Below are 22,164 nucleotides of genomic sequence, written 5' to 3' on the forward strand. Positions count from 1 at the left end.
TCAGTGCATCTAGATGTGATCCTTGGGTCTGGGTTATGACCAAAGCTTTCCCAGCTCCTGGGGAACAAAGCCCTTGGCTGGAGCTCAGTGAACTGAGCTGAGAGGTAGGACAGAGGTGACTCTCCTGAGCACGTGGGGCCTGTACCTGAATACCTGGGGCCAATCTCACAATCCTTGAGAATTTGGGCTCCAAGACGACCACTCCCCCTGCCCCAGCCCAGGCCCATCCATCCGGCTTCTGCTGACCACACACGGTCCGGCTTCTCTGAGTAGGCTGGGCCCCAGGGAAGCCCCTGTTCATTCATTCCCTCCACAGACACTTGCCAAGGCCTTGTCCATACCAGGCTCCCCTGAGCACTGGGGGTACAGAGAAGAGGCCAGGTGTTCAGCTAAGGAGCTGGCTGCCCCGTGGGGGACAGATGCAGAAGCTGATGGTGGCATCTCATTGTGGCATCTGTATGGATGGGGACACATTCAGGTCCTGTGCACAGGCACTGCCTAGAAGTGAGGTGTGGGGTGTGCTTCAGGGAAGTCTTCCTGGAGAAGGGACGTCTGAGCTAAGTCCAAAGGACAGGGAGAACTGGCCTAGTGGAGGCCGGGGGTGGGGGTAACATTCCAGGCCAAGAGATCAATGTGGGCAAAGGCAAGAGCCAGGGCTGGCTGAGGACGACTCTCCTCACAGTGGGCCACTCGTTGCAGCAGCGACAGGAAACGATCACAGGCCCTGGCCCTGGCCCACTCTGTATCCCCTTCCTAAACCTCGAACCCCACATGAGCACTTGCCACGATCAGAGTTCCTGAGTCCTGCAGGGATGAGGCTTCCAAACATCTTTGACCATGATCTGAAGGAAGAAATTCATCCTACTTGTGGCACAGGAAACGCACACAGCTCTCTACCCTGCACCATCTGTACCCACACAGACCCGCAGCCATCACGGGACGTGCCAGGCCCTGTTCCAGGGGCTCCCCCTGAACTCCCTGCTCACAACAATACGATAACAGGACGTCCATTGTCCCCCTCTGCAGAATGAGGCACAGAGCATGACATGATGTGTCCTAGGTCACACAGCAGTTAGTGGCAGAGCTGGGGTCAACTTGAGGTGGTCTCACTGCAGAGTCTGGGTCCTGAACCCCAGACTGAGTCAGAAATGTCACAACCAGTCCTCGTATTTCTGCAGGAGACACACGCTGACATTGTTCAATTTCATTTCATTCTTATTTAATTTTAATGTTGGTTGAGAGCCACTTCTTAACCTGGGGTCTGTGGACAAAATTTAGGGAACCCAGGAAATGAGTTGGGAAAAAAATTACCTCCTTATTTTTATTGTCCTTTCCTGGAAATGTCCTGTTTCCTTCAGATATGAATGTGACCTCATGCACCTCACGAAAACCCGTGAATTTTCCGTCTCACGCACAGTCGTCACAATCATCTTAAAGCTTCCACTCACTACTATTTCAAAATTATGATTGTTATCAGACTTGCCATTAATGGGGCAATAATCAAAGCATGGGTTTTTATAGGACACATTTTAAAAGAACATTGTGATAGGTGCATCTGCAGGTGCTTTGCAGCAGGAGAAACCCCTTTTCCTCCCACGTGGGATATGAGAAGCCACTGGGGTCTACTGGGGACCTCCCATTGGACCTTCCCCGCTGCTCCTCCAAGCTGGAGGGCCACTTCCCTGTCCCTAGCTTGCTGAAAGGAGAATCTGTCTTCAGTACTGAAGAGACTTGTGACCATTTCTTGGGGCTGGCAGCTGCGGAGGGAGGGGGACCCTGCCTTCTTAAGCCTCCTGGTGTGGCAGCAAGGACGGTCAGGAGCAGGGTAGAGTTGAAGAGTGACAGCTCTGATCCCCCAGAGCAGCCACTGCCTTGTGAGGAGATCCGATGGGGGGTGAGGGAGAAGGGGGTGGCCTGGGAACGGGAGGAGGAGGGAGAGGGGAAGGAAGGGAGGAGCGACAGGCTGGGAGCAGGGAGAGGAGAGGGGCCGGGACGCCAGCTGCAGGCTGTGCGGCTTCATTGCAAAGCCCGGCCTGGCAAAGTGATCCTTGGTCGTGAGGCCGTCCCCGAGAATTCCTTGTGTCCCCGCAGCGACGCTGAGGCGTCTCTGCGCCCCGCCCCGCGCTGAAACACGTTGGTGGAGATGCCGCACTCGTCCCCGGGACCTCGGGGTAAGACTGCGTAGACGGGAGGCCGTCCTGGTGCAAGCCTCAGCCTAGCGCGGGAGAAGGGCTGCGAAAGCTAGGGGACGCCCGCAGCCCACGCCCCTTGGTGACAAGGACCGCGCGGGCTCACATGTGTGCAGAAACTGTATTCACCAGGAGATCACGGCCACTCTGACCGTGCCGCCGCCAGCCCGGGGTCACCTGGTCCCCCAGCCCGCCAGGTGAGTGCACCTGGCCGCGCGGAGGCGGCGCCCTTTGACGCTGCAGGAGGGGCCCGGGGCGCTCAGGGTGCGCTGGGGGACACCCCCACCCCGGCCTCCAGGGAGTGCGACCCTTGTGTGGGTGCGGGACCTTCAGTGGCAGGCCCGGCGTCCTCGCTTCCTCTGAGTCTATTCCTGCCGCGGCGACAGCCGAATGTGCCCTGGACAGTCACCTGGCAGGTGAGACTCCAAGAGCGTGGGACAACTTTCCCACTGCCAGCCCCCTCCTGGGGCCGCATCTTCCGTGGGGTCTGCCCCACGCACAGTTCCCCTCTTTGGAGCCCCGGCTCCTGTCTACCAGAGCGGGGCACAGCAGCCGCCCTGAAAACCCTCCCCTAAGCCAAATGGACCAGCGATGGACCTTGACCCACACTGGACCCGTCATTCTCGGAACCGGAGACCAGCAAGTCAGGCTCTGCTGTGCCTGGTATTGTCGAGTGTGAGCAGGGAGCCCAGTGCAGCTGTGTCCTTCCAGGGGGTCCTGAGAGCAGGGACAAAGGGTGGCCCTGAAGTCTCCAGGCCTGGCCGGGAGCCTTCCAGACTATTCCTAACTCCAGCTTATCCCTGCTCCTACATTCTAAGGCACATCCCAGGTAGGGTTGCCAGATAAAATGCAGGACATCCAGTTCAATTTGAATTTCAGATAAACGATGATTAATTTTTCACTGTAAGTATATCCCATACATGGCAAATTTTTTAGTATAACTACGTGGCAAGTATTGAATTTTAAAAGTATGACTATATCCCAAATATTGCAAAAGACATACTTGCATTAAAAAGTTATTCATTGTTAATCTGAAATTCAAATTGAACTGGATTTACAGTATTTTTATTTGCTAAATTTGGCAGCCCTGACCCAAGACCCTTTGGGAGTTTTGAGAGGACAGGTCACAAGAGGCAAAATCTGGGGGGAGCCATCAGGATTGGGCCCGACTGTCAGAAGGGACTGGCCCTTCGGGGATGCAACAAGGGACCAGCAGGGAGACAGAATTGCCCATTATGAATCAGGGGAGAAGGGGGCAAGACAGAAGCAGGTCTTTCCAGCATGTTCTTTCTTGAGCACTTTCTGTCACTTACCACCAGGGGGCCCCAAGGCATCCAGAACGACGGTGGAGAAGGGACCTCCTGCAGAAGTTCTGTGATCCTTTCTGAACCTTAAGCACCTTTCAGCACCCTCACTAAGATCTGCTCCACCTCTGCCCCGTCCTGTATCATCGTAGGCTCTGTCCGGGGAGGTCAGGCTGGGGAAGTTGAGGCGGGGAGAGTGGTGGGTAAAGTCAGGGATGGTAGGACAGCTCCATTCCAGAGACTCCAGTGATCTGAAATTCTCCCCAGAAAAGCATCCAGGAGTGGGCACATGCAGGAAACGAGCCCTGGAGCCCGAGTCCTACTCACTCTGATGAGGCCCGGGATCCCCTTGGAGACGCAGACCCCCTGGATCTTCCCCTGCTCTTTGCCCCTGATGTAGAAGTAGGAACAGCCTCCTGGGCCCTGCATCTCTGGAGGGGCGTGTTTCACTGGACAGAAAGGGGAGCAGAAAAGTGAGAGAGCAGGAGAGTTCTCGGGAACAATTCCCACATCTCCAAACACTTGGTCCTTTCGCCATCTGGTAGGTGTGTCTACAGAACGTGGGAGGCCAGGGCTACACACCGGCCAGGACCCAGAGGGGGCTGAGGACCAGGGGGCTTACCCTGGGCACTGCAAGAGAGCCAGGATCAGGAACAGCAGCACCCAGAGGACGTGGCCTTGGGGTCCAAGCCATGGGAGGTGGGCAAAGCATCAACAGAGGCTCTGGGGAGGAAACGTCAGAAGGGAGGGGTCAGGAGGCCCCCTGAGTCTGGGTAAAGGGACATGGGGGTTCCTACAGGCTTCAAGGATTTGAGTCCAGGGCTGCTTTCACCAGGGGTCGGGAGACCTGCAGAAGGGCCTGTGCCTGGTGGAACTCTATGATGTCCCATCTTTAAATTCTACATAAGTTTTAACCAAGGGTCCTGGCATTTTCGTTTTACACTGGGTCCCCCAAAGTCTGCAGCTGGTCCTGGAATAGACCCCATATCACGAGCACCCTCTCATCCCTGCTTCTTGATTCAGTGTAGAGATGGGTCAATTCATGCCTTTTCTGCCCCTCTGGCCAGTCTGTCCTCCCAAGGCCATGCTGGGACCTGCCAGCCCCTGGGCCCTCCCTTCATTGAGCTGCGCTACGTGGTCTGATGTTTTAGAAATGTGAATTTGTTTCCAAGTGGCTGGCATTTTAGGAAACAATTTGAACAGTCTTGCTTATGCTTGAGTTCCTCTGGAGAAATGCTAAGTGAACACAGAAAACTGTGTCCTTGTAGGAAAGATGCGCGGGCACATGTGTGTGCACCTACCACCCCCAAACATCCACCAGCCACATCCAGCCACCCTGGCTGATTCCTGACTGATTTTCAACAACCCTCCTTCCACAATTACCCACAGGCTGCAGCCTGTCTGATGCCCATTGCCAAGCAAACTTCTGGTCTTCTTCTAAAACATGTGGACTTGTCCTTTTACTCTGGGGAATTCTAGTTTCAGGCTTCTGTTGGAATGTGGGTCTCATGTCTTAGTTCACACACTAACCAGGCCGTATGTCTCAAGATCACTTACAAAGTTCAACTCTCGCTTTAATATTTGTTTTCCCAGGCCTATGCCAAGTTAAACTTACTACCTAGTTTAAGTTGTAAAAGTGCCCTTAGTTTTTTTCTCTTGCTCTTTTTCAACCCATTTCTGCAGTGAACATTCTTTTGCCCAAGGGCACAACTTATCCTGCTGTCAGATATGAGACAAATGCCTCTGTCTAGTTTTTCAGGTTTGCCAAGGATGAAAGGATCTGACTACCATCCCATCCCAACTCCCATGTTGCTTAAAATTCAGATGTAGACCTAGAGGCCAGCCTAATTTCCCTTCCTCTTACATGGGACATGGCTTTCTGGGAACAAGCCTTGCCAGCAACAAGGGACCAAAATGTCATCAGTGCTTTCAGATGAAAGCTTTTTAATCAAAATGGGAGAAATGATAACCAAAAAACTACTCTGACCAGATCAGCTAAGTTGTAGAGCCTTCAGAGATCGGGGATAAGTCACTAGTCATGTCCACCTGTCCCAGCAAATGTTATTATAAGACTATTTTTACTTAGAAGCAGACTTAATGGCAGCAGAAAGCTGTATAATAATATGGAATGTGTCTTATAGCCCTTACGTAACCTAGTAACAATCCCAAATCTATACGAAATGCACAATGAGTAGAAAACCTGATGAAGTAATTAGGTGAAGCTGTCTTTTTCTCTCTCCCCTTAGACCCTTCCCCTTTCTTGTGATTATAAAATGCTAAGCTCTGCTGGCCCTCTTTGGATGGGGTTCTCAGGGCATCTTCCCGGTGCAATCATCATATTGGCTCATTAAATCCTTGCCATATGTATCAGGCCTCAGTTTCTTTTTAGGTCAACAATTTCTTCATGACAACCAGGTTAAATTTGGCCTGAAGCCCAGTCACCAAAGTGAAATAACAGCCAATCTTCAGAACTCACTCTTTTTTCTACTGAGTTAAAGAAAACAGAGGGGTCCTGGTCCTCAGCCTGTGGTTACTTCAGAAATCCCTTCTCAGTACACTCAAAAGCTAGTGGTTGTACTAGTGGGTCTACTCTGTTGGTGCCCCATTATTAGAAGCTTTGCTGAATGTGGAGGATCTTTTTTGAGGGGTTTAAGGCAAATAAAATAAAACGTTTTGGTAAGCAAAACAACAGAAACAAACAAACAAAAAAGAAGAAGCTTTGTTGAACTCCTAAACCAAGGCACTTAACAGTACCTCATTCATATAAACATCCCTAAAGTCCTTCTCATAAACAATCTATGACCATCTGTGAACCCAGATGCTCTTGTAGGCGTTGGTTGTGCATTTAATGAGGAGATTGGGGACATGAGTCTAAAGGGGAGGAATCAGAGGCAGGGGGATGAAAGGGAATAGGATTGGTAGTGACCACTGTTTGCTGAGCTATAAATCAGGGTCAAAATTTGCACACCATGACCAAGATGGGCCAGAAGATCTGATCTCATCTTGCTCTTAAGTCCCCATTCCCATTTGTAGCCACCCCCCAAAAAATGCATTCAAGGTAACTCACCTCTTCCAGTGTAAAACACATGTTCTGGGACAGAAACTTGGTCCCATCTGTCTATGTTATTGACCTTCCAGTGGAGTTATGTGTCCTCTTGCTACCTGCCATGGTTCTCTCTTGCTGCCTATGAAACAGTAGTAGTATCTTAGAACAACTAATTAATTTTGCCCCTGATTCTGAGTTAGGAATTTTGGGAGGGCTCAGCTGGGTGCCTCATCTCTCCTCCACATGGCATCCAGCTGGGGTGGCTGGAGCTGGAGGATCACTTCCAAATGGTTTCTTCACTCCAGTGTCCAGAGCTTTGATGTTCCTTAGGCTTCCTCTCTTTCTCTCTCCCCCCACACCTTTTCCTCCACAGCGTCTCATTTTCCTGAGCTTCTTACATCTTGGCAGTGTAGTCTGACTTCTTACATGCTGGCTGACTTTCTACCAGGTTATTTCAAATCAATAACCTAACCTTGCACCTTAAGGAACTAGGAAAAAAAGAGCAAAGTAATCTCAAAGCTAGCAGTAGGAAGAAAATAGTAAAGATGAGAGTGGAGATACATGAACAGAAAATTTAGAAAAACAACAGAGAAAACTCAATGAAACCAAAAGGTGGTTATTTGAAAAGATCAAAAATGGACAAACCTTTAACTAGACAAAGAAAAGTGTGAGACTCAAATAATGAAAATCAGAGATTAAAAAAGGGTTCATTACTACTAACCTCATAGAAATAAAAAAGATTGTAAGAGAGTATGATAAATAATCTTATGCCAACCAATCAGATAATCTGGATTAAATTGACAAATTCTTAGAAACACACAAACTACCAAAACTGACTCAAAAAGAAATAGAAAATCTGAACAGACCTATAGCTAGTAAGGAGGTTGAAAACCTTCCAACAAAGAAAAGCCCAGTACCAGATGGCCCTATTGGTGAATTCTACCAAACAATTAAAGAAGATTTAACACCAATCCTTCTCAAACTCTTCCCAAACTCTTCTCAATTCCTCCCCAAAAATAGAAGAGGAGGAAACATTTTCTAACTTATTCTATGAAGCCAGCATTACTTTGATGCCAAAACCAAAAAAGGACATCATAAAAAAAGAAAATGATAGATCAATATCTTTTATGAATATGGACACAAAAATCCTCAACAAAATACTAGCAAACTGAATCCAACAGTATATTAAGAGAATTATACACGATAATCTGGCAGGTATGCAAGGGTGGTTTTACATAAGAAAATCAATCAACATAACATACCACATCAATAGAATGAAAGGAAAAAAACCTCATGATCATCTCAATTGATGCAGGAAAGCATTTGACAAAATCCAACACTCTTTCATGATAAAAACACTCAGCACCCAGGCATAGAAGAGAACTTCCTTGACTTGATAAAGGACATTTATGATAAGCCCACAGATAGCATCATACCATCATATTTCACAGTGAAAGACTGAAATCTTTCTCCCTAAGATCCGGATCAAGACAAGGATGCCCACATTCACCACCGCTATTTGACTTTACACTGAAAGTTCTAGCCAGAGCAATTAGGAAAACATAAATAATCAAGCAAATAAAAGATATCCAAATTGGATAGGAAGAAGCAAAACTATCTCTATTTGATGATGACATGATTTTATACATGTACGTAGTGGATCAAATTATGTCCCCCAAAACTCACTGAAGCTTGAATTGTGTCCCCCAAGTTTTATGTATTAGAAACTTGGCCCCCACTGTGACTGCTAGGAGGGTGGAAAACCCTGTTATGGTAATTGAAGGGTGGAGACTTGAAGAGGTGATTGGATTGTGGGACCGTGCCATAGTGAATGGATTAAAACTCGTGGTCAGGGGCGTGATCCTGAGGGCTTTAAAAGAAGAGAGAGGAGAATCTGTCTCTCTCTCTCTGCTCTCTCTGCATGGCCATTTTACAATGTAATACCCTGTCATCACTGTCACTGCCACCAAGACCCTCACCAGAAGTGTTCCCTGGACTTTGGACTTTCCAGCCTCAGGAACCTTAAGCAATAAATTTTATTTTCTTTATAAAATACCCAGTTCCACGTATGTTGCTATAAGCAATAGAAACGGACTATTACAGTGGAAAATCCTAAAGAATACACATGCCCATCCACACACACACACAGACACACAAAATGGAGCTAAGAAACAAATTTAGCTAATTTGCAGGATGAAAGACCAACACACAAAATGCCTTTATGAAGATAAACCCTTGAATTCGCTTTCAAACTCTCAGTCATGCTACGGCAACAGTCAACTCCCAAATCCCAGTGTCTTAATACAACAAAGGTTTATTTCTTGTTGTACTACATTGCAGAAAGTGGATTGACAGTTCTGATTGTCACAGTATCTCAAGCGCCCGGCTGCCCAAAGCTCCCATTGTCTGATGCTTCCAATACAGTAACAGGCTTCAAGTTCTGCTGTGGACAGAGAAGAGAGATTGAGGAAAATCAGGGACCAGCTTTTTAAATTGGACAACTTTTGCCCAATTTCATCAGCCAAAGTAGTCACAGACCACGCCTGCCTTCAAGGGGGGCAGGGAGGTGCCACCCCCCTGCGGACTGGAAGGAGAGGAGAAGCAGATGCTCATATAAGATCACGTCATCAGCGAATAGAAAGACTTTTACTGCTTCCTTTGTATGGTGGTTAACACTGATCTCCAACACGAAACAAAACATTCTGCATCGAAGCCTTCAGTATGGGAGTCGGGGGTTGGAAGACAATCCTGTAGCACTAGTGGAGAACTTTTTTAAAGAAATGCTGCCTCCCACACTCTAGCAAACTTAGATGATAATATTGTGTGGAAAGACACAATGAATATTGATGGCTCTGAGTTGACAAGTGATTCAGAAAGGATGGACTCTTGGAAGAGCTTCCAGGAATACCTTTTCTGGTTTATTTTGCTCTGCTTTCAATTTTTATGCATTCACAAGAGTTACATAAACATCTGCATGCAAAGAAATCTAAAAATTCTCTTTCAATAAGTATAAAGTAAAAATTTTGAGACACAAAGGATTGAATCATTTGACGGCAGCATTTTTGCCTTCTGGGTGACTCCAGCTGATGGAGTCTTCCATTTGATGAGATAATTATCCGATGGCTTCCAGGGCCCACCCTGTACCTCATCCTTACCCACTGAGTGCGGAACTGCCCTGGTCTGCTCTTGCCTTCCTCCCACAGGTTCCTGGCAGGCTTTGCTTGCTTCAATAAGTAGTCCTCTCTACTGTTATCAGTTCAGTCTTGTAGATCTCCCAGGGAATTGTCGCAATTTCTAGTTTGCTGGTAAACCCATTTTTTTTATTTTCCAAAGTAGTTTATTTTTTTCATTGTATATGTTTATGGGATAAAGTTTGTTGTTTCAATACATGCACATATTGTATAGTGATCTAATCAAAATAGCATATCTATCATCATCTAAACATTTATCCTTTCTTTATGCTTATTACATTCAAGGTCCTGTTTTCTGGCTATCTTAAGATATGCAATAAAATATTATTAGCTATTGTCACCCTACAGCACCAGAACTTATTCTAATGGCAGTAATTACTTACTTAAAATATATCTTTTCTGTCATTTTAAGGGACTCTTGAGGGATGATAAACCTACACACCAACCCTGCTATCCTCTTCCAATCCCCAAGCTGGTTCTCATGACTGCGGTAGCACTTAGAACTCACTGCCCTGGTCATTAACGTTTGGTCCCCTTACTTTGTTCTGTGAATAAAAAGCTTCTGACATTATGGAGGTTTAGCCTAGAAGACACTTAGGTTCGTGCACATAAATATAGATGCAGAACAGTTCTTCCTCTGTTCTTGCTTGTAGTTCTCAAGAGTAACTGTAGAATGTGCTGGGAATGTCACATCTTGAGTTAGGGAGGAAACACCTGGGACACCTCAAGCTTGCTCCTCTCTGACCTGGAAGCAGGATGCCCTTCATGTTTTGCCCAGTGAATCCTGTTGTCCCGAGGTATGTAGACCAGGCTGGGCTGCCTTTCGGATCCCTCGGCTATGGTACAAGTGGGGCATGTGTACTTGAGACTCCTGCCCCAGGCAGCTATCTTGTGCTCCTCAGGATGGATTTGAGGCTTCTGTTGTCCATTGCTGCCTACCTGCTGGTAATAAACCCACTTCATGTAACTCACGTTTGAGTGTGTTCTGTCTCACCAGACTCAGGTTGGTAACCAGGGCACCGTGAACCTGCTTCAAAATACAGCTGGAGAAAATTATCCAAAATTTGGAAATAAGGCAAGAAGAAGTAGCCATGCACTTTCCATGTTTTCCTGGAAGCCTATCAGATAGGCTACCAAAGGTGCTTATTTATTTTTTGGTAGATTTTTGTTGTTGTTGTTGTTGTTGTTTTGTTTTTGTGACTGGCCAGTACAGGGATCTGAGCCCATGACCTTGGTGTTATAAAGCATGGTGTTTAAGTTCTCCCAGATAATGTGCCTTTGTTTGATATGCGATTTGCTATTGATTAAGGTCCAGATCTGAGGTTCATTACTGACTTGCTCAATTGAGATGCAAATGATTTCTGTCCTAAAGATGAGTCCAAAGGGAGGGTTTTATTGCTCAGTAAGACATTAACCAGTTTTGCTCATAATCTTACAAATTAATTTAGGATGCTTGCCATGGCAAACTCTGTATTCTCTTATAGAGGATTGAGTTATGTCCCCCAAAACTCACTGAAGCTTGGATTGTGCCCCCAGATTTTATGTAGAAACTAGGCCCTCACTGTGACTGTTTGGAGGGTAGGAAATGCTATGATGGTAATTGAAAGGTGGGGCCTTGAAGAGGTGATTAGATTATAGTGAATGGATTAACAATGTTGGTCAGGGGCATGATTCTGGGGGCTTTAAAAGGAGAGTAGATGAGGAGGTTGGTCTCTGCTCTCTCTGTTCTGCCATTTCACAATGTGATACCCAGCATCACTGTCACCACCACCAAGACCCTCACCAGATGTGTTCCCTGGACTTTGGACTTCCTAGCCTCCAAAACTGTAAGCAATAAATTTCATTTTCTTTATAAATCACCCAGTTCCACAGTATTTTGTTATAAGGAATAGAAACGGACTAAAACATCTCTATTCTTCTAATTCTCCTTTGAGCTAGCTTTACCATTGTTGTGAGGAGGTGGTTAGAATATAATGCCTTCCAAACTGGGAAGGAACTTTGAGACTGAAGAACAAAGCAGGCATCTCCATACAGTTCACAAGGAGTTTTGTTAAAGGGTAACTTATACACAGGAGGTTGTGTGCAGCAAAGAATGAGACATCTGCAGTAGATGAGAGCTATAGCTATCCAGCTACAGACAAAGCTTACATAGCAAAAGCAATGTTACTAAAAATAACTTCAAAGAAACAGCTTAAGAAAAATAAGTTGATAACATCATTCACCAGGTGTCCAGGGATCTGTTGAAGCAGGGGTCTTGTGAGGCTTGTGCACAGATGGGCTGATCCTGTCTGGGGCCAAAGAGCCCGGTCATAGCCTGCCCAGGGTCATGAAGCCCTGCTAATAGCCTTCTCACACTAAAGATATAAATGCCATGACCTTTCCGCCATTTTCTCTTTCTTACTGCTTGCACAGCCCTAGGCATAGATCACCTGCTGCTTTGCTTTAGATAGCTGAGAAATGTTCCATTTCCTGAAACGATTTGCCTTGTGGTTTTTCCCAGAAAACATCTGCTGCTCACTTCCTTATCTTCTGATTCCCTCCTGCTGGCTATATAAGCTGTGACCTTCTGGCTAATAAATGAGACTTGAGCAGAATGCTGTCTTGTCTCCATTTCTCGTGTCTCTTGTCCCATCCAATTCCCACTCCCCCCTCCAGGGTCCTCGTTGAATATCCCGCGGGTCGGGACAGATACCCCAGCTTGTACTGTGTCATCTACTCCTTAAACCCTATCTTCCCAGTTTGCTTGCCCTGAGGTTAATCTATGACTAACCGGTGAAACAAAGGAGTGAGTTCAAGCAGGAGTCAACATGGAAGGCTGGGCACAAAATAAAATCAGTCCTGGTTGTTGTCCAACACCATCTTGCGGGTTTCCTATTTAATTAGTTAAATTAATCTTGGATATATTAGCTCAACTCTGATGTCCAACAGCCTATGAAGTTGTCAGAGAGGAGGCCTGGAGCCCCTCCTCCTGCAACCTGTCACCTCTCCCAGGGTGACAGCGATACAAAGGATTACTCGAAGCCCATTTCTCCAGAGCAATGAGAGGTCCGAAGTGGTTACCCCCAGGAATAATTCTTTCAAGAGAAGAAAGATCTCAGGAATAACCCCGAATCAGATATTCTCTCCATTTTTATTCTCCAGGCAAGAAAGTTACAGAAAAGGAACACAGGTGGTTACAGAAAGAACAATGAGATATTCATCATGGCAACAAGCATTAGGTTTAGCTGCACCAGGGACAACTGCCCTTATAGCAAGCAGTTTTGCTGTGTTACAACTTTTTAATCTACAACAGAGACTTTAGTCCTGGGAAAGTTTTCTGTTTTTCCCAAGCTTAGCATTTCTATGTGTTAGGCCCTGTGAAATATGTTTGCTTTATTAATGTTGGTATCCTCCACAGCAACCCTCCCCATGCTCCCCCACCCTGACTCTACCTCCACCCCTGCAAGGGGCCTAGAGGCTGATGCTTTTCCAGATGGTGAAGAGGCTGCAGGCAGGCACAGGACACGGCACAGGCTCACTGTTTCTCATAGATGGCTCAGCCTGGCACCCCACCTGGGGTCACATTCTGCAGCAGGTCCCAGGAGGGCGGCAGGAGGACACACTGCCCAGTGGGTGCAGCCACCAGACCGACCTTAGCCAGAGCTGCTGATGGGGGGCACCTTTTTATGCTGGAAGTCGGGGTGCTGGGAAACCCATGCTCCTGTGGCCACACAGGACCGTGCTGGGAAGAGGCAACTGCAGTGGGACCCAAGTGACTGCTGGAGGGGCAGGTAAGAAGCCCGAGGTGGGGAGGTGGGTGGGCTGACGACCTGAAAGCTGCAGCAACAGGTGCCTCCAGCTTCCCCATGAGGGGTCCTCCAGCCAAGGTCTGGTCATGGTCAGGACCCCCATTAAGGCTCAGAGCTTGTGGGTACATGATGGGTGTCTGGTCTGGGGGCCAGTCTCCATCGCCTGGGGCCAGGCCTGGGAAGGGAGGCTGGGCTGGGGCTGCCGGAGAAAAGCAGACAGTGTGGCAGTGGGGGAGCACTCCCACCGCCGGTGCTGATTGAGCCCCCAAACCTGGGTCCTTTGGAGCCCAAGAGGCCTTGAGATGGGACTCACATTTGAGTTGGTCTCTGTGGGATGAAGACAGGCCAAGCCCATGTGGGTCCCAGCCCACCTCCCCTCTTGGCTGCCTAGAAGCCCTTCCCCAGCACCTCTGTGCTTGGCTCTGAGGTGATGCAGGCCAGCTGGGAGGAGTTAGGCGGGGGTCAGAGAGGCTGGATGGCCAGGGCCTCTTATCCAACAGAGAGCCCAACAACACTTGATCCTAGTGCCGTGCCTCAGTTTCTCTTCCAAAACTCTGACTCTTGGGAAGGAGAGACAGGTCCTGGAAACCCTCTGTCGCCTGCTCTGACCGGTGAACTCCAGAATTTTTCTAGGAACGACTTCTTGTATCTAATCAACTCAATTGCCAAGATAAGGGCTGGTGGGTAAGTGACATCCAGGCTCAGAGACAGTGATTGCCAAGCTCCGTCCTTTAATCAGACAGAAGTGGAGGCAGGTGAGCTACGGAACAGCAACAAGAAGGGAGAAGGGTGGCACCTGCTGGGTGCTAACTGCCCCCTCGGCTGCTCCGTCATCACAATGGCTCAGGCCCTTGTGGTCCCGCCCGCCTTGGAGCTGGGCCCTGGGAACAGCTGGGCTGTGAGAGCCCCAGGGAGGAGCAGGTGCAGAGTGGGAGAGTGGGGGGTGGTCCTGGGGTGTTTTCCAGGTACGGGTCACTATCAAGATCCAGGACTCGCAGAGGATGACGCTGGGGCTCAAAGCAGTGGCCCCCACCCAGGTCCCACGGCAGGGCCCCCAGTCACCCTGCAGGGAGAGGGCGCCAGATGGGGCAATTAAGAGATAACAGGGATGAGGCTGTGGGTGGAGCAGGTGGGTCCCCGACTCCGAGGGTGTCACCACACAGGTGACGATGGGACATGTGGGAGTGACTGAGGCTGCACTGAGGTGCTGTCCTGGGGCAGCCGATGGCTGACTGCATCTCCTGCAGTAGAAGTTGTCGCACCTCCTGCTCCATGATGACATGGGGCTCTAGGCTGATCATTGCCATGGGGGTGAGGGACAGGTGGGCTCAGCTCCAGGGGGCCCACGTCCCCCACGTAAGCCTCGCCTTGGCTGCTTGGGGGCCCAGGAGCTGTGCCGGGGTGCAACTGGGGGTTGAGCATCACAACCTAAGTGCTCTGTGCCTCAGTTTCCCCAGCAGGAAAGGGGCAGGATGCTGGCACTGTCTGCTTGGGCAGCCCTTGCCATCTTTCTGGGCCCTCAGCTAAGTGAGCCTTGCCCACATCTGCTGGAGGAGCATCTCTTATCATCCCAGCTCAGAGACCGAGACGAGGCTCAGGGTGTTGGGGAGCTGGGCCCGGGCCACCCAACAGCGGGCAAGAGGAGGAGCTAGGACTCCAGGGGCTAGGAGCCCCCGCACTGGGGAAGAAACAGTGAACGTGGGCACGGCTCTCACAGCAGAGCCTGGCACCACACCGATGCCGGCTCACCATTTCACCTGATGTCACTGTGGAAAGGCCCAGCTTCTTCCCTGCCTCAGGGCCCTTGCACATGCTGTTCCCTCTGCTTGTGACCCCTTCCCACCTTCTCTGTTCAGGAGTCTCCTACCATCCATCAGATGATGCAGCTTCAACACCACTGCCGGAGCCCAGACCGCAGCGGTGCCCCCCATTCTCTCAGGGGTCCTCACAGCCGTCACACTTGGCATCAGTTAACTAGACATCAGGACAGTAGCGTCTGTCTCCTGCTGCCTGAGGGTGGCCCTGCGGCATCCTGCAGAGAGCTCCACATGGCAAGAATTCACTTCTCTGCTCTCTGACCCTTCCTCTACCCCTGGGATTCCCTGCTCAGGGTCTGACCCGGCCTCCCCTCCCCCACTTCCCCACCCCCACCCCTGTCCCCACCCCCAGGCTCTGCCTCTTCCTGGGCATCAGGGTCCCTATGAGGCAGGCACCCTCCTTCCCCTCACACCCACCTGGTGTGCTCCAACCTCCTTCCAATGGGCTCCTCTTCTCCCAAAGCGTCTCTCCAGTCCCCACCCTTCCAGATGTGTCCCCAGTTGTGGCAATGTGACCTGGGCTCTTCCTGACCTCCACAGAGCCTCACTCTGGCTGTGACCCACCTGTTGTCTTGGAATTTGTTCTCTCAGCCCACCTCCCTCAGCTGACCTCATCCAGCTCCACTGGGATGTCCCCAGCCCCTCAACCATGGAAAGGGGCAGTGGACTAACCTGCTGGCCATTGGAACCAGCCACATCGACTCCAGTCACACTAAGGAGTCAACCCCAGACCCCACCCCAGCCCAGTGCTACCCACCCTCACCCCATCTCCATCTTCCTTCCTGTGGACAGGCTGAGCCTCCTCCCAGACAGGGCCTCCCCTACCCGCACCCCTGCCTGGCACCCAAGGTGCCAAAGGGACAATCCCTCCCCTGGACAAGGCACTCCCTGCTGCAATTGAGGTGGGACTGGCAATTCCACCTGCAGTCAGCTCAGGTGCCTGCTGGTCAGTGAAGGGGTCCTGCAGGGAGGAAAACTTCCTAGGGGTGCACCCTCCCTGGTTTGGGGAACCAGACCCCCTCTCCAGATCTCCTCCTCAGGCTCACAGGTGAGCAGGGTTTGCTTCAGGTGGGTGCATTTTCCCTGAAGCAGGGGCTGTGGGGGGTCAGGGCCGTGAGTCTGGGCCAGAGCTTCTCCCACCTTCTTTGCTCCAGCATTAGGGATCAGGCAAAATGCAGATCTGCTTTGGAGTTCAGGGAGCCGGCTGAGTCAGCCATGCTGGACTGGTCTCTTGGCTGTCCAGATGCTCGGGTTGGGGGACGGTGAAGGGGGGCCAAAAGGGTTGATGCTGTCCCAAGTCCCCCCAGCCCTGGCATCTTATGGTGCCGCAGCTCCCTAGGCACTGTCAGCTTCACCAGCGGTCTGCTCCACATGGGGGTGGGGGTGGGGGGTCAAGAGAGAAATGCCCACCCCTAGTGTCCTTGTCCTCTGTGGGCCAATGAAGAGTCCCCAGCAAGACTGTGCCTCAGTTACCCATGATGGCAACTTCCTTGTTTCTGCAAACTCATTGGTGTTTCTTCCTTCTTTGCCTTAGTTTCCCCACTCCCTCTTCTGTGGGATCACCTCCCAAATAAACTACCTGCACCAAGTCCTGGTCCCAAGTCAGCATTTGAGGGGATCATGGTAAGACCAGGAACATCTGGCATTTGTGCAATGGTAGGGAGGGGATTATTGATTGGGAGCATTTCCTCCACAGCAAACCCACCCCCTGACTTCTCAGCCCCCAGGCACCCTGGAGCTCCTAGTGTCCTTCCCTAATTTATCTTTCTGATACAACTAACCAGAGAGAGTGCTGCTGTTTGCAACCAAAACCTGGACAAAGAGTTATGAGTCTGGGTGGGGTCTTGGCCTGAACTGGACATGGGTGAACAGGGGGGAGTTGTCCAGGAAGGAACTTGGTTCCCCAGAAAGCTATGCAAGGCATCAACCTGAACATGTGCACATGTTTATTAGCAAATGGGACAGAAGGGGAAAGGAGCCTGATGCAGGCAGTCCTGACCCTGACCCTGGAGTACCCAAGCCTGGGGGAGTGTGCAGGTGCTGTGGCACCCACTGTACTCCCACAGGCTATGGTAGACTCAGGCCGACTGCAGGAGTCGGGGAGCCCACAGCAAAGTGAGCAGCAGCAGCAGCCACTGGCAGGGGTCTGGCTTTGGTGAACTGCAGGGGATTAGCATCCGGATCCACTGGAAGTATACACTGACGTTGGTGTAGACTCCGGGCCGATTGGGCCGACCACAGCCTTCTCCCCAGCTCACGACTCCAACTTGATACCATAGCCCATTCTTGTTGCAGACCAAGGGTCCACCTGAGTCACCCTGGGGAGCAGAATGGGTGAGCCTGATCTGGGGTGGGGTGGGTAAGGCCAGCAGACAGGCTGGAAGAGCAGGATGGCTGTGGAGCTGGGTAGACTGGGTGCAAATCCTACTCCTCCCCCTAGCAGCAACTGAGCCTCAGTTTCTGCATCTGCAAAGTGGGGCAACAGCCTCTCAGGGTCGGTGTGATAACCAAAAGAGGTTAAAACTTATGGAAAATGAGAAGTACATTCACAGGCTGGACAAACAAGGACTGCAAGTGTATTCTCATGAACAAATTCCAAGGGTGCGTTAGTGGAGGGACATGGGGGTTGCTTTCAGGCCTGGGGCTGGGAAGGGTGGGAATCCCTGGTAGGGTACCGACACTCACTCTGCAGGAGTCTACACTGCCATCCTCAGCACCAGCACAAACCATTGTTTCTTTTATTACACTACGAGCAGAGGACTGTTTGAACAGGTAATTGCACCTGGTGTTGTTTAAGATTGTGAGCTTCACTTCCTGGAGTTTGTAGGGAGGCAGCCGATGTGCTGGTAATAGAACAGAGAAATACCACAATCTTAGCCTCTCCTCTCCCATATGGGGCAGGGGGAGGCAGGAGGCCACATGTACACTGGTGGGGAGGGGCTGCTATGATTTGAGTGTCTGTCACCTCCAAAGCTTTATAAAGACAGGAAGAGAGCATGTGAACACGCTCAGCCCTCCCACCATGTGATACCCTGCACCACCATGGGACTCTGCAAAGAGCCATCCCCCCACCAGTAGAAAGGTCTTTACCAGATGGGCCCCTCAAACATGGAATTCCCAACCTCCAAAACTGCAAGAAATAAGTGACGTCACCAGATGTCTTAATAGACAATTAAATCACAACTATTAAAACACAAAAACTGCCATCCTGAGATCACTGGAACTCAGGAGAATAGGAGGGGAGACCTGCAGAGTTCCTGAAGGTGTAAAAGGGTGCAGTGAGAGGGACGAGGGACTACTCCGACCATTCCAAGCCCCAGTGGCTCCCTGCACTGGCATGGTACAGTGCAAGGAACCAGTACCAGCCCATGGAGCAGCCACCAGATTATGGAAAAGCCACAACAGTGCACTTTCCATGAAGCTACTTGGAGTCTGCAGGGGTGAAGGGTGGTTCAGAGTGCACCATCCTGTCTCCCAGGCCAGCAAAGCCACTAGCAAGCTTCTCCAGAACCCACATGAAGGGAGGGTTTGCAGCCTTCACCAGACAGGCCCCTCAACCATGCCATTCCCAACTTCCAAAACTGCAAGTCACTCCCACCCACAACTGATCAACAGGTCAGATTTTTTATGGTTAATACAGTACAGCTGCAAGAGCCAGGCCAAAAGTTCCCAAATTTGGTGTAAGACACGAATCTACAGCTTCCAGAAGCTAAACCAACTCCAACTAAAATAACCACAAAGAGAATCATACTGAGACACATTTTAATCCAACAATCAAAAGAAAAAGAATCATAAAGAGCAAAACAGAACCCAGTCCACAAAGATAAGGAAAGTTCACCAGGGCCGGCCCAGTGGCGTGCTGGAAAGTGCGCCGCTTGGGAGCACGGCGGCGCTTCCGCCGAGGGTTTGGATCCCATGTGGAGACCGGTTCCCGCTCACTGGCTGAGCACGGTGCGGGCGCAACACCGAGGGTTGCGATCCCGTTGCCGGTCAGTAAAAAAGACAAAAAGGAAAAAAATAATTCACAGAGATCGTAATACTTGTCACATGATTTAGGTTATAAATAAATCAAGTGCATTTCTTAGTTCTTGTTCAAAGAAAATGTATTTTAATCTGATATCCTTTCAACTTGTACCTTTCCCCAGAAGCTGTTGATGACAGTTTGATCAAAGTGCCATGTTGTTGGGCCGACCCCGTGGCGCACTGGAGAGTCCAAAAGACAGTGGAATGACAGATGTAAAGTACAGAATGAAATAAACACTTAAATGAGAATTCTATATCAGGCAAAACTCTCCATCAAAAAAGACAGGAGACATTAAAACTTTCCCAGATAAACAAATGCCGAGAGGATTCATAACTAGGAGATCTATGCTAAAACAATGGAAAAGTGAGTCCTTCAGACTGAAAGAAAAGGACACTAGATGGAAACTGAAACTGAAACAAACCAAAATCACTGGTGAAGGTAACTACACAGGTAAGTATACAAGCCAGTATAACTTTATTTTTTGTTTATACCTCCTCTTTTTTCCTAAATGATTTAAAAGAGAAATGCATAAAGCAGGTGATAATAAATCTATGTTAATGGTAATTTGTAGTGCATAGAGATGTAAATTGTGACAATAACAACATAGAGTGGAGAAATGGAGTTGAATAGGACTAGAGATTTTGCACACTATTGAATCTAAACTGGCATATAATCAAAATAGATGCTTATAAGCTTATGATATTAATTTCAACCCCCAGGAAAACCACTAAGAAAATAACTAAAAAATATAAAGAATAGAAAATGAGAATCAATATGGTACACTAAAATATTAGTTAACCACAAAATGAGAAAGTAAGAAACAAAAAAGATATGGCATAGATACACATATAAAAAAAACATGTAAGACAAGATATAAAAAAAATTACAAAATAGAAGTAATACTTTCCTGATCACTAATTACTTGTAGGTGGATTAAGTGCTCCAAATAAACAGCTGATATTGGCAAAATGAGGTAAAAATACACAGGGTCAAACTCTATACTGTCAATAATTTAAATAGTATAGTTTAAATTGTTAATTTAATATTATGTGAATTAGACCACAAAAAAAAAAAAAAAAGAATGCTAAAAGCTGATACATGCTATAAAGAGGGCACACCTGGAAGACACAACCAGCCACATGCTGTGTGATTCCATATGTGGAAGGTCCAGGGCAAGGAAATCCATAGATACATAAAGCAGATTAGCAGTTTCCACAGCTATAGGTCTAGAGAATGGGAGGATTGAGCATTAAGACAAAGGAGGAAGGATTTCTTTTTGAGATGATAAAAATGTTCTATAATTAGGTAGTGGCAATGATAGCTCAATTTTCTAAACATACTAAACATCATTGAATTGTATGCTTCTGGCCTACGTAGTCTCAGGAAGGGAGAGAACTGAGTGGTTCGTGCACTTGCAGGTGGGAGCAGCAGTAGAAAAGCACGTGAGGAGAGAAAGCTGTGGGCGCCGGCAGGAGGGGCCCCAGCTGCACCCCACAACCAAGCAGGGGGCTGCTGTGGCTGCAACAGGGGTGGTGACGAGTGTCTGACTCACCCCCACCACCCTTCTCACCACCCCACTGTCCCCAGCCTCACTGTAATTCTCGCTGATGTCTCCCCAGCCGGTCACCCAGCAGTCAGGCCAGTGCTCGAACATGAAGGTAGAAGACAGGACACAAACGGGCTGGATGTACTTGTTGTAGGAGACAGGGGAGGCCAGCCTCACCAGGGCGATGTCGTTGAATAAAATCCCCCTGTAGCTGGGGTGCACAAGGATATCCCACACCCTGTAACGGTTGACGTAGGCCCGCAGGTTCCAGGGAGACAGCGTGGAAGTCAGCTCTCCAAACTGGACCGTCCACTCGGAAGGGTCACGGTGACTGGCAGGGGTGGAGGGAGCAGTCATGGGCCGTGGAAGCAGGGCCGGCCACCTGTCCACAGCTGGGGGCCCACTCATGAGGTGAGATTGGGGTTTGCTAGCAAGTCCTTCTGATGGCCAAAGGGCCCCCTGTGAAATGGGGGAGCCCATAAAGGCCACAGCCAGAGTCCCAGAACGTGGGCACTGTCGGAGCTGGAGCAGAAGGGTCCCCCCATGCCCGGCCACCACACCCCATGTGGTCTTGGCACCTCACGGAGCTGTCCTAGGATACGAAAATCCAGCAAATTAGAGGGCCCTATGCAGCCCAAAAAGGAATGATCAGATGCGCGTGCACTGATGCAGGACCCAGCCAAATGGAGTCAAAATAGCTTTCCTGCGGGATGCTCAGCACTTACCCCCACGTCAGGCCAACCTCCCACACCGGTGGTAGGAAGGTGGAATGAGGGGGGTACAAATGGTGGTGCCCTTTTTTTTTTTTAAAGATGACCGGTAAGGGGATCTTAACCCTTGACTTGGTGTTGTCAGCACCACGCTCACCCAAGTGAGCTAACCGGCCATCCCTATATAGGGATCCGAACCCACGGCCCTGGTGCTATCAGCACCGCACTCTCCCGAGTGAGCCACGGGCCGGCCCTGGTGGTGCCATTTCGGTTACAAATAAGAAAAGTATTGGGGCCGGTCCGGTGGCGCACTGGATAGTGCGCCGCTTGGGAAGCATGGTGGCGCTCCCGCCCAAGGGTTCGTATCCCACATACAGACCTGTTCCCGCTCACTGGCTGAGCGAGGCGCGGGAGCAACACCGAGGGTTGCGATCCCGTTGCCGGTCCCCGGTCCGGTACGGGGGCAACACTGAGGGTTGCGATCCGTTGCCGGACACGGAAAAAAGACAAAAAAAAAAAAAAAAAAAAAAAAAAAAAAAAAAAAAAAAA

General features: G+C 49.5%; 1 protein-coding gene across 1 annotated transcript in view; it reads right to left on the reverse strand.

The window, feature by feature from the left end:
• Positions 1 to 17,073: 17,073 nt before the first annotated feature.
• LOC103585380 (putative serine protease 41) overlaps positions 17,074 to 22,164 on the reverse strand; it is a 5,993-nt gene continuing 902 nt past the window's right edge. Inside the window, exons 4-6 of the mRNA XM_008566311.1 lie at positions 20,953 to 21,236; positions 18,021 to 18,178; positions 17,074 to 17,653 (exon numbers count right to left, since the gene is read on the reverse strand). Of these exons, the coding sequence (XP_008564533.1) occupies positions 17,414 to 17,653; positions 18,021 to 18,178; positions 20,953 to 21,236 (682 nt within the window). The 3' untranslated portion in view covers positions 17,074 to 17,413. The remainder of the gene's footprint in view (positions 17,654 to 18,020; positions 18,179 to 20,952; positions 21,237 to 22,164) is intronic.

This window comes from Galeopterus variegatus, unplaced genomic scaffold, assembly GCF_000696425.1.
Source record: "Galeopterus variegatus unplaced genomic scaffold, G_variegatus-3.0.2 Scaffold233, whole genome shotgun sequence".
Lineage (NCBI taxonomy): Eukaryota > Metazoa > Chordata > Mammalia > Dermoptera > Cynocephalidae > Galeopterus > Galeopterus variegatus.